This window comes from Chrysochloris asiatica, unplaced genomic scaffold (assembly GCF_000296735.1).
Source record: "Chrysochloris asiatica unplaced genomic scaffold, ChrAsi1.0 scaffold00055, whole genome shotgun sequence".
In the NCBI taxonomy this organism is placed as follows: domain Eukaryota; kingdom Metazoa; phylum Chordata; class Mammalia; order Afrosoricida; family Chrysochloridae; genus Chrysochloris; species Chrysochloris asiatica.
In genome coordinates, this window is record NW_006408573.1 from 1641833 (window position 1) to 1653783 (window position 11951).

Below are 11951 nucleotides of genomic sequence, written 5' to 3' on the forward strand. Positions count from 1 at the left end.
TTGGTGAAGTGTTTTGATGGACACAAGTTTTTAATTTTTAGTATGTCCCATTCCTCTATTTTGTCTATTTTTGTTTCTGTACTTTTCAGAATGTGTGGCAGCCTATATATGCCCTGAATTAGCGCCCTCACGTTCGTCCCTATCTTTTCATTGATGATCTTCATAATTTTGGGATTCACGTTTAGATCTTTAATCCATGTTGAGTTCATTTTTGTATAGGGTGTGAAGCAAAGGTCTTGTTTCCGTTTTTTACAAATCACTTTCCAGTTCTGCCAGCACTATTTGTTAAAGAGACTGTCTCTTCTCCATGCCATGTGCCTAGGCACTTTGTCGAAAATCATTTGGCTGTAAGTGGTTTGGGTTGATATCTGGATTCTGGATTTTGTTAACATTGATCAATGTCTCTTTCACTGTACCAGTACCAGGCTGTTTTGACCACCGTAGCCATGTAGTAAAATTTGAGATCAGGCAATGAGAGACTCCAACCTTGTTCTTCCTTTTAAGAAGTGCTTTGCTTATCCTGGGTCTCTTTCCTTTCCATATAAAATTACTAATTGTCCGAATGGGCTGGCCTTAGCCCTGCCCTCTAAACTCTGCAGTCGCTGGAGTGACCCGCCTTCCCGCGGGCGAGAGTCCTAAAATGCCTGTTTTTTCCTTAGCAGCATGATTTCTCAAGAATGCGAGTTCGGGAGACCGAAATAGTAGATCTTATGATAGTTCAAAAGCCGTGGGTCTGGTATATGAATGTTTCCTTTGTGAGATCTCCCTCCCTTCTCACCGGAGCTTTCCCTACCTGACTGCTCTTGCTGTGGCCCGGAACCTTAAGATTGCTTAAGACATTTTTAAAGTGTTGAAGAGCTTGAAGACTAAGGTGTGCCTGACCATGGCATTTTCAATACCCTCATATGCATGTGAAAGCTGGACAGTGAATAAGGAAGACCATAGAAGAATCGATGTCTTTGAGTTATGGTGTTGTAGGAGAGTATTGAAAGTGCCATGGACTGCCAAAAGAACCAATAGATCTGTTTTGGAAGAAGTGCAGCCAGAGTGCTCCTTGGAGGCCAAGATGACCAAACTTCATCGACCATACTTTGGACATATTGTCAGGAGGGACCAGTTGCTGGAGAAGGATATCATGTTTGGTAAGGTGGAGGGTCAGAGAAAAAGAGGAAGACTCCCAAGGAGATGGATTGGCCAAGTGGCAGCATCAATGGGCTCAAGCGTGGCAACAGTAGTGAGGTTGGCCCAGGATCAGGCAGTGTTTTGTTCTGCTGTGCATAAGGTCACTACGGGTCGGTACCGACTCGATGGCACCTAACAACAGCAACTAAGGTGGACCACATTTCTCTGAAGTTCTATTATTCATGTTTGATTCTTTTTTCTCTAGATCTTTAGATTATGCAGTTTTAATAGTTCTATCACAAGTTTATTTGGTTTTTTATTTTTTCCAGTTTAGAGCTGATGTTGAGACTCTGTAGTGCATTTTTTATTTCAGTTTAATTTTCAATTCCAGAATTTTAAGTTGAAATTTTTTTTTTTTTTTTAACATTCCCATTATATCTGTGTCTTAGTTCCCTTTCAACATATTTATATTGGCTACTTTGTCATGTTTGGTAAGGTGGAGAGGGTCAGAGAAAAAGAGGAAGTCCCCCAGCAAGATGGACTTGCTAAGTGGCAGCATGAGTGGGCTCAAGCGTGGCAACAATAGTGAGGTTGGCTCAGGACCAGCCAGTGTTTCGTTCTACTGTGCATAAGGTTGCTATGAGTCAGCACCAACTCATTGGCACCTAACAACAACAACTTGTCTGTTAAATTCAATACCTGATCACTCTGAGAGTCAGGGAAGATGAAATTAATGTTTCCATAAACTTTTTGAAGTCCATTCATTATTACTATGTGCCGTGGAGTCGGTTCTGACTCATAGTGACCCTGTACAGGGTTTCCGAGGCCCTGCCAATCTTAGGTTCTCAAGTCCAGTTCTGAGCCTATAGCACCAAACCAGTCTCCCAATTTTTTGTGGAAAACTGCATTTTGGATAATACATTGTATAGTGTAGCAGCACTCCCCTTTCTCTGGCTACAGTGTTAGTAGAATGGTGGTCCCAGTGGGACACAGCTTCAGGTATGCCCACACTATACTGGAATGCCAGTGGTTTGGGTAGGAAGGGCTCTCTGACTCTCTGGCCACACGTAGCTATTAGCTTTGCTGGAGTCCTGGTGTGGCGTTGTGGGAAAAAGCACTGGACAGCAAGGTTGGTTTTAACTGCCAGGTCAATGGTTCAAGCTCATCAACCACTCCTTGGAAACACTATACAGGGACTGGATGGCTCTAAAGCAGGTGGGGGAAACATCTGGTCTGTCCCTGCCACGGCAACAGCAGTTCCAGCCATCATGTTGTTGTGAAACACCATCGAATTGGTTCCAACTCATAGCAACCCTGTATAGGGTTTCCGAGGAGTGGCTGGTGGATTTGAACCACTGACCTTCGGCTCAAACTGACCTCGCAATCTGGCGCATTAACCCACAGCGCCACACATTAGAGGTGAGTTAATTAAATGTTTGACCAAAAATGTTTGACATAATTTTTTTTTTTAAAGTTTTTTATTGTGGATTGAGTGAAAGTTTACAGGGCAGATCATTAGTTTTACATTTAACAAAGCATACACACCTTGTTTCATTACAATGATTATAATCCCCTCCATGTTCCATCAGTTACTAGTGTTTCTCTCTATTCACTTTAGTATTTTTTAAAAACACTCAGGCATGTATAATAATTTACACCACCAAAGGGCACATTCTGCAAGTCTGCCTCCTGGCCATCATCTCTTCCCATGAATCTAGAGTCCTCAGCTGCTCCCCATCTCCATGACCCCATCTCTGCCTCTGTCTCTGGCGTTGCTGCTTCTCTGGATAAAGTCCCGCGTTCCACTTGTGCTCTTCTCCCTTGATGATCCTAGGATCCTCTGTTTCTGGAATGTAGTATTAACCATTCCCTCATTTTTGTTACAAAACTTCTACCCTTACAATTGTGATAGTTGCAATTAGTCATGGTAACAATTACTCATTGAATCCTAAGACTCTTACCTCCATCTCTTTTTACCAGACACATTTACACAAGATGAAAATTATTCAGTAGGGACTCTTTCTTCCCCTGCACAGTCTTAAACTAAGCTCCCCCTTGAAACCTTAAGCCAGTCTCACTTCGTGCCTTTATTGCCCCGCCCCCTCATTTTAGGTAAGCAGGCGAATTTTTAGTTGGTAATTATGTATGACCCATGTATGATGTTATAAATTTTGTCAGAAAATAGGCTCCCCACCCCTGCTCTAATGCATAAATTTCTCTACAGACTAAGCTCAGCTCCTTTGAAGGTAGTTATTGAGGTGTTTGAGATATATGAGCCAGGGCTACTCCTAGCTATTTCTTTCCTAGTTGCCTCCTACCCAGCCCCAATATTGTATGTTGTACCTATACTGATGAAGGAGCTCTGGTAGCGTAGTAGTTACAAATTGGGCTGCGAACCACAAGGTCAGCAGTTTGAAATTACAGCTGTACCATAGGAGAAAGATGGGGCTTCTGTTCCCGTAAAGATTTACAGCCTTGGAAACCCTGTACAGGGTCTCTGTGAGTCGGAGCTGACTTCATGCATATAACCACCACCACCACATACATTGACAGTTAATTTACCTGTACTCTCCCAATTTCCGTTTGTTACATATGCTACTTACTGTTTTTGAGAACACCTTTAGTTTGAGTTTTTACAAACTCTGCTATAAAAGTCGTCATTCTTTTCAGGAAGCAATTAGGAGGTTCTCCCCCTGGACAAAAGTCCCTGAGCTAAGACTCTGGCACTCAGTGCATTTCCGAGCGCCTGGCACCCCACCTCAGGAGCTGAGTGCAGAACCCACCCCCCACCCCCGTTACAAGGCAGGGTAAGACTGAGCATGACCAGAGTCTTCTCAGTGGTGCCATGTCTGAGGGAGTGTCTTCATCCTTCAATAATGGGGCTGAGCAGAAGGGAGCCCTACCTCGTGTACACTTTCTGGAAATTTAGCGTCAGCAACAGACAGCTGGGAATAGTATGAGACCTATGTTCAATCCTCCCCAGGAAGAAAGCCTTCAAACTGGGAGGAGAGGGAACTCTGTGGTCTTGGACTGAAGTTTGGTTCAAATCTCAGATACCCATGGTTCTGACCAAATTTAAGTAGATCTTTTTGGGACCATTGTTATTGTTAAGTGCCATCAAGTTGGCTCTGACTCATAGTGACCCTGTATAGGGTTTCTTAGGAGCAGCTGGTAGATTTGAACTGTTGACCTTATAGTTCACAGTCCAGTGCTGATCCTACAGCGCCACACCAGGAGCCCTCTTAGGCTCACTATATAGACTTGATAACATTTATTTTAGTTACTTTGTTTTTTAAATACATGTCACCAGTTTCACTGGTGAGGGGGAGGGGCTCCTTATAATGGTTTGCTAAGGAGACTCTTATTTTTTGACAGGTCACTAAAGAAGATCAGTCTTTCCAGGACATCATGCGCTGTTACAGGACTCAACCACAGGCCCGGAGTCAGGTAAGCACGTTTCCTCATCAGCCTTGAAAACCAAGCTCACAAGTCTGTAAGGAATTTTAAGAAGCAAGCATAGTAGTTTGTGTGTTTCTTTCTCCAGGATAAACAACTTGAGAATTGACTTTTAAGGAAGTGTCTGCTAATCTTATTTAATCATTATCAAATAGCCTCTGGAGCCAACCATGTGTGTTATTTGATTGTCTTGAGTTTATGTTTGGCTATTATTAGGTCCTGGTGTGGTGCTGTGGGCTAATGCAGCAGACTGTAAAGCCGTTTGAACTGCAAGGTCAGCAAAAATTCAAGTTCACCAGCTACTCCTTGGAAACCCTATTCAGGGTCGCTATGGGTCGGAATTGACTCGACGGCACTTAACAACAATCAGGTCCTAGTGTAGCACTGTAGGATAAGTACTGGACTGCTAACCAAAAGGTTGGCGCTTCAAATCCACCAGCCACTCCTTAGAAACCCTATATATATATGGTCGCTATGAGTCAGAACAAGGAGCTCTGGTAGCGAAGTGGTTACAAATCGGGCTGTGAACCTCAAAGTTAGCAGTCTGAAACTACCAGCTGTTCTGTGGGAGAAAGATGAGGCTTGCTGCTCCCATAAAGATTTACAGCCTTGGAAAACCCTATACAGGGTCGCTATGAGTCGGAACTGACTCGACGGCACTTAAGGTTATTACTACAAAGGTTCCTATGTAACACAGATGATTAGTGCTCTACTGTTAAACCTAAAAGTTGCATGTTTTAATCTACCTAGTGGAACTATGGGAAAAAGTCCTGTTGAATGTTAAAATGTTACAGCCAAGAAACCTGTCATATATGGGGTTGCCACAAGTTGGAGATCACTGGATGGTTTCTGTTATTTTTCATTATTTCTGCTCTGTAATTAATGTAAAGCCAGACAGGGCTTCTAAGATTTCGTCAGGGCCTATCTAGAGCCGGTGTGAGTCAGAAGTGACCTGGTGGAATTGAGTTTGGTATTGATTGTGGCTATTTATGTATTTGAACCTCTTCAGGGTAATACAACTACTGCTACTACATGGGGTTGTTGTGAGAATCCAATAACATGCCAAGGCTTTAGAATCTAGTTTGTGCTCTATGAATATAGTTTCTGCCCCCTTGTCACTGTGTTATTAAAGGTGTACAGAAGTGTTTTGATAAAAGGGAAAAAAAGAAGAAATTCTGGAAGCAGTGATAGCCGAAGCCATCAGAATTCTCCAACAGAATTAAACAAAGATAGAAGTAAGTGCAATGTTTCTGAACTCTTAGAAAAAAAAATTAGCGCCCTCTTCATTTCCTAGGAGAACTAGAAGGTGAGAGATGAGATGACAAAGTGCAAATGCTACTGAATTATGAAAATGTGTTATTGGCCATGGAGTTATTACAACAAACAAGCTTCTTAATTTAGTGGAATAGTTGTCCTTCATCCCATAGCATTCAGGCATATCATTCATGGCATTGTTCTCCAGGAAATAAGAGAAGGTTTCAGAAAAGAATTTGCTGGTCTGGGTTCCAGAAAGGTCTAGCATATCAACTTCAACCATGCCACAGAAGTACCATTTCTGGTTTCTGGCCTGAATCAAGAAGTTTAAATCCTAGCAAACCTGGTGTGTCATTGATTAATGGGAACTACTCCACTCCTGCTACATTTATGGCATAGGGCTACAAGTAATAACTATCTGTGCTTTGCCTCTCTGGTAGGCATAATGAGAGTGCGCTGTTTACTAACATTAAACTGTGCAGGTCCCTCTTCATCTTTTCCCTGAGGGAATTTTCTTGCATAATCTGCACTAGCATTAATTGTGGTTAACACCCTTTTCTACCTCTACAGCCAGCAGAGACTCCAGTCCTATTATGAGGTCCAGCAGCACCTTGCCAGTCCCACAGCCTAGCAGTGCCCCTCCCACACCTACTCGGCTCACAGGTGCTAACAGTGACATGGAAGAAGAAAGGGGAGACCTCATTCAGTTCTACAACAGCATCTACATAAAACAAGTCAAAACATTTGCTATCAAGTACTCACAGGCAAACACAGTAAGTCTGGGGGAGATTATTTTGTACTTACTTTTATCTTAGTGGTTCTTTGTTTTTACAAATGATTATTTAATTCAATAAGAAGTGTATAACAGAATTCATTTGCCTAACATAATTTCTATTTTCATAAGGCATCCCCACATAGCATAGCCATACGGCAGGACTGACTGCATGGATTGACATGCAGTTACTTGCAAATTACTGATCTTTCCCAGTGACTCATTTCATTGTACAATGGGGATTTCAGAACATTTGTGGGAAAATTCCATTCTTTTTTAAGTCCATTTTTTCATGAAATTTTGAAGCCCCTTCATATTTAAGGTGGGAATAGTAGTTACTAGCTTATAGGGTTGTTGTAAGGATAAAATAGAGTATGTATGTATATAACACATATGAACAAGTATCAAAAAGTTTGTGGAAAACTCCCATTATACTTTCGTTTTTCTTCACCATTTAATAGTATATTTGCTTCTATTGAACTTTTTTCTTTCTTTCTTTTTTTGGTACACAAAAACACATTGAAACAACCAAAGGGCACATTCTGCAAGCCTACCTCCTGGCCGCCAACACACAGCCTTTTTCTTTCTCTCCATGTCCTCATCTCTGTCTCCATCTCTAGTGTTGCTGCTTCTCTGGATAGGGCCCCACATTATGTGACGTTCTTCTTCCTTGATGGTCCTAGGGTCCTCTGTTCCTGGAATTTAAGATTAACTATTCCCCGCCCCCCCTTTATGTTACAAAACTTCTACCTTTACTGTTGTGATGATCACAATTAGTTGTGGTAACAGTTACTCACTGTTGAATCAAAAGAATCTTATCCCCATATCTCCTTTTACAGACCCATCTAGACAAGATGAAAATTATTGAGTGGGGATTGCACCTTCCCACGCACACTCTGAAACTAAACTCCTTCTTGAAAACTTGTAGGCCAGTCACTTTGTGCCTTTGTAAATGTCTCCTCCTACCCCCTGCCATTTCTGATAGTCACTGTCTAAGTTGCCTGTCCCTATCAACCCTGTATACAGAGGTGATAGGCTTGATCCTTGATGTGAAAACTCCTTCCCTGTCAGTATTTTGAGTTACTACATCCTTAAGTATAGGTCAAGTTCAGCAAATTGTAGCAGTTTACACTTGCTTGCTTTATCAGATTTCTTCATTTTCCTCTAGTTGAGCTATAGTCATTAAGCCATTGAAGCTAGGTCAAATGGTTCCACATTATCTTTTCATTTTCCAAAAATTTTATAAAACCTTCTTGTATATTTATATATACATCCATATATATGTATGTACATATATATAATACTTAATATAGTGGCTTGTATCAAGTAAGCACGTAAAGTGGTGTTTGCTTATTGATTTTCTTCAGGTATAATTGGTACAAATATAGTACTGTTTTCTAGTCATAACTGTTTGTTATTCCTCTTTACTCTTTCAAAAGTGACCATTTTCAGAAAAGTACATGGTTGAAAACTTGGTTTGCTCTTCTGAGAACTGATTTTTTTTTTTTTTTAAACAGATGGATGCTCCCCCACTCTCTCCTTACCCGTTTATAAGAACAAGCTCTCCCCGCCGAATACAGTTGTCTCAGAAGCATCCTATCTACATTTCCCCACATAAGAATGAAACGATGCTTACTCCTCGAGAGAAGATTTTCTACTACTTCAGCAACAGTCCTTCAAAGGTGAGTCTAACGTTAAGTCAGTGACCCTGACACTAGAAAGAGAGTTTATGCTAAATTGTGGGCACTAACTAGATTAAAACAGCAACTAAGGAAAAGTGATTAAAAACATTTTTTTTTTTCCGTTCATTTAGAATAGGACTTTATTGGTTGAAAAGGTAAGGAATTTGGATTCATTTTTATTCTCTCCTTTGTTTGTGCATTTTTAACATTTCTAAGTGTGGAGATTTTTATTCCATTTGTAATTTTAGAAATATAAATTTAATATTACAAATAATTTTAATCTTACACCTTTCTGCTAGGGAAAGAAAATTTGGATTCTTCAACAAATTATAACGGACCTGTTTCTGGTACTAGACTTTGTCAAAGGGAGAGAAGCACATTTGATACACTGCAGTAGGGTTAAAAAGGGTTCCTAGCACAGGTTTGGGCGCCACCAGTCTGAGACGGGAAGAAAGCTGGAGTCAGACTTCAGTGGGAGAGACTTCAGCACGGTGAGGAAGGGTAGCCAAGACACAGCAGGTAATGTGAGAGCAAGATGCTGTCCTGTGGTCATACGTCAGATCACCGGGAATCCTAAGCTTTGATAAGGACTGGAAGCTGATCTTGACAGTCCTTACAAGATTCCATCTGTAAAGTATGAAGATTGGTTGAAAATAAACACATTATCTACCTAACAAATGACTTGTCTGGACTCTTCAAAACAAAAGTATCATGAAAACAAAATGGTAGAGAGGGTACTGTTCTACATTAATGGAGACTACAGTATCATCAAGAACTGCCTGGATCCTACACAGACAAGCACAGCTACAAAGGGAGGAGTAGGGTCAGTGGGAAATTTGAATGGGGGCTTCATTGTAACATTCTTTAATATGATGTTACATTTCTGTGGTATTGATTATGGAGGGGAGAATGCAGAAAGCATTCAGAGGCAAAATATCCCTATGTCAACAAAGTCCTTTCAAATGTTTCCTCGTAAAGGAAACAGAAAATACTTGTAAGTAGGTAATAGAAAATATGGCCAAAGACTGAACAAGGTGTTCAGTTTACGCTTTAACTTCCCTAGGTTGAAATCTTTCAAAATAGAGAGACTAGGAAAAACAAAGCAAAACCTTGTTAGAAAATAAAATAAAAATAGAAAAGTGTAACATAGTAACAAATAATATGAATGTAGAAAATTATTTGAGTTAGAGATGAAATTAACTAGAATAAATGGAGAGATCATCATGGTTCTATGTAAGAAGAATGTTTTGAAGGTCAATTTCTTGCACTATATAACTTTAGTTAATTTCCAGTGGGATTATTTTCAAAACAGAATAAATGATAAACTTACATATGGAGTTGGGACATACCCCTGACAACTTTCTAAAATTAAGACTTTCATTATTCTGTAATCAACTCCAAATGGGTGAATGAAAGCTTTAAGTGGGAGAAATAAATTATCAAACTAGAAGATAATATTCATGCTACTGTAGAATCAGCACTGGACTGTGAACCACTAGCTGCTCTTCGGAAACTCTATACAGGGTCGCTATGAGTCGGAATTGACTTAACAGCACTTAAGAACAACACAACCTGATCCTTGAATAAGGGAAAGCTTTCTAAAACCTGGTAATAGAAAAAGATGAATTGAACTCATAAACATAATTTGTAAAGTTGGCAAAAAAACCAGTAGGCATAAGGGAGTATCATAGAGGTGAAAGACAAAACAGATACCAAAATGGTATATTTTATCTAACTGTATCAATAATTGGAGTCCTGGTGTGGTGCTATAGGACAAGCACTGAACTACAAGGTTGGCAAGTGAAACGTACCAGGTGCTCCTCGGAAATCCTATAGTGGGTCACTGTGAATCAGAACCAACTGCGAGGCACTTAACATAACAATAATCACATTAAATGTAAATGATCCAAAAACACTTGTTAAAAAGAAAAACCCAAACCTCTGCTGAGTCCACTGTTACTCATAGCTACCCCTACAGGACAAAGGAGAGCCACCCCATAGGGTTTCAAGGCTGTAAAGCTTTACAAAGGGAGCTACCTCATTTTTATGTGATGCAGTGTTGGGTGGTTTGAACCACTCATCTTTCAGTTAGCAGCCTAGCACTTACACCACTGTACCAGAATGGATTAAAAAAAAAAAGCAGAACTCAACTCTGTAAATAATCACCTTCAAATATATAGGTTACATATTACTGTACATTTAAAAGGGTATGACTTACCAATGGGTTAAAGAAGAAATCACAGGGAAATTAGAAACAAATGAAAATGAAAGCATAAAATTTAGGGGCACAACAAAACCAGTGCCCAGAAAAGATCTTAAATCAGTAACTTTACACCTAGTTCTTCAACCTGAAAAAGATGAGTTTTTCTTTAGTAGAAGTTGCAGTCTCCAAGGAAAAGCTATGCAACTTTCCATGTCAGTATCTTTAGTATGAAATGGGATTGTAAATATCTCATAGGTCGGAAATAAAATGATTTGTGTGAATTACCTGAGGCAGTGCCTGCTCATAATTAATACAATTCTTACTAGAATTCCCTGGGGTACAGTTAATGTATATGCTGCTAACAACAGGGTGGGCTATAAGAGTCCCTCAAGAGGTGCTGTGTATACAGAAACAGCCACTGAAAGGCCTGGTGTATACAGAACCAGCCACTGAAAGGCCTATGGAGGAGGAGCACAGTTCTACCTGATACACGTAGAATAACCATGAGTTATAAACTGGCTCAACAACAGCTAACAACACAGAAAGACAGAAAGTGGTTGCCTAGAATAGGAAGGGGGGCGGAGTCCTAGTGTGGTGCTTAGGATAAGCACTGGACCACAAGGCAGTTCAAATCCACCAAGCCACTCCTTGGAAATCCTATACAAGGTCGCTAGGAGTCAGAACCAACTCCATGACACAACAATGAGAAGGCATGGGAGTGACTGCTTAATGGGTCTGGAGTTTCTTTTGGGGATGATGTAAAAGTCGTAAAATTGATTGGGGTGATTGTATGGTAATGTGAATAAGGCATGAAAGATGGGAAAAACTACCATGCTAATACAAATTCATAGAAAGCTGAAGTAGAAATATTAGCATCATAGAACGATTTCATAGCAAAAGTATTAATCAGTCATAAAGAGGGTTATATCCTAATGTAAGAAAGGGAGTAACAATCGTAAATCTTTAAGTTATAGTCAGAGATTTTAACACTGAATGGGTAGAACAAGTGAAGAAATTCATTAAAGATAGGTAAGATTTGACTAATATTATCAACCAAATTGACTAATTGTCATTTGGACATCCCAAATTTTCTAGCACGCTTCTGGCGCTGCAGGTCCGCAAGGCCAATTTGAACTACAGCGTTGAGGGTTTAAACTCATCATTCACTCCTGGGAAACCGTAGACAGGGTCACTATGTGTCAGAACCAACTCGACAGCACTTAACTATAACAATGTGGGTAAAAAAAGAAATCATAGAAAAAATAAATTTTGAACAGAATGAAAATGGAAGCCCAACATAAATGTATAGCACTACAGGAAGGGGAGGTGCTCTACTCCCGTAAAGATTTATAGCCTCGGGACGACCCCCCCCCACAACACGGAAGGGGAGGCGCTCTGATCCCGTAAAGCTTGACAGCATCGGAACCCCCCCCCCCTCCCGCGCACAACACGGAAGGGGAGG

General features: G+C 40.5%; 1 protein-coding gene across 1 annotated transcript in view; it reads left to right on the forward strand.

Moving 5' to 3' along the window:
- The window catches only part of RBL2 (retinoblastoma-like 2 (p130)), a 79307-nt gene that overhangs the window by 59775 nt on the left and 7581 nt on the right, over window positions 1-11951 (forward strand). Inside the window, exons 18-21 of the mRNA XM_006863518.1 lie at window positions 4498-4569; window positions 5711-5813; window positions 6403-6605; window positions 8122-8286. Coding sequence (XP_006863580.1) covers window positions 4498-4569; window positions 5711-5813; window positions 6403-6605; window positions 8122-8286 — 543 coding nt within the window. The remainder of the gene's footprint in view (window positions 1-4497; window positions 4570-5710; window positions 5814-6402; window positions 6606-8121; window positions 8287-11951) is intronic.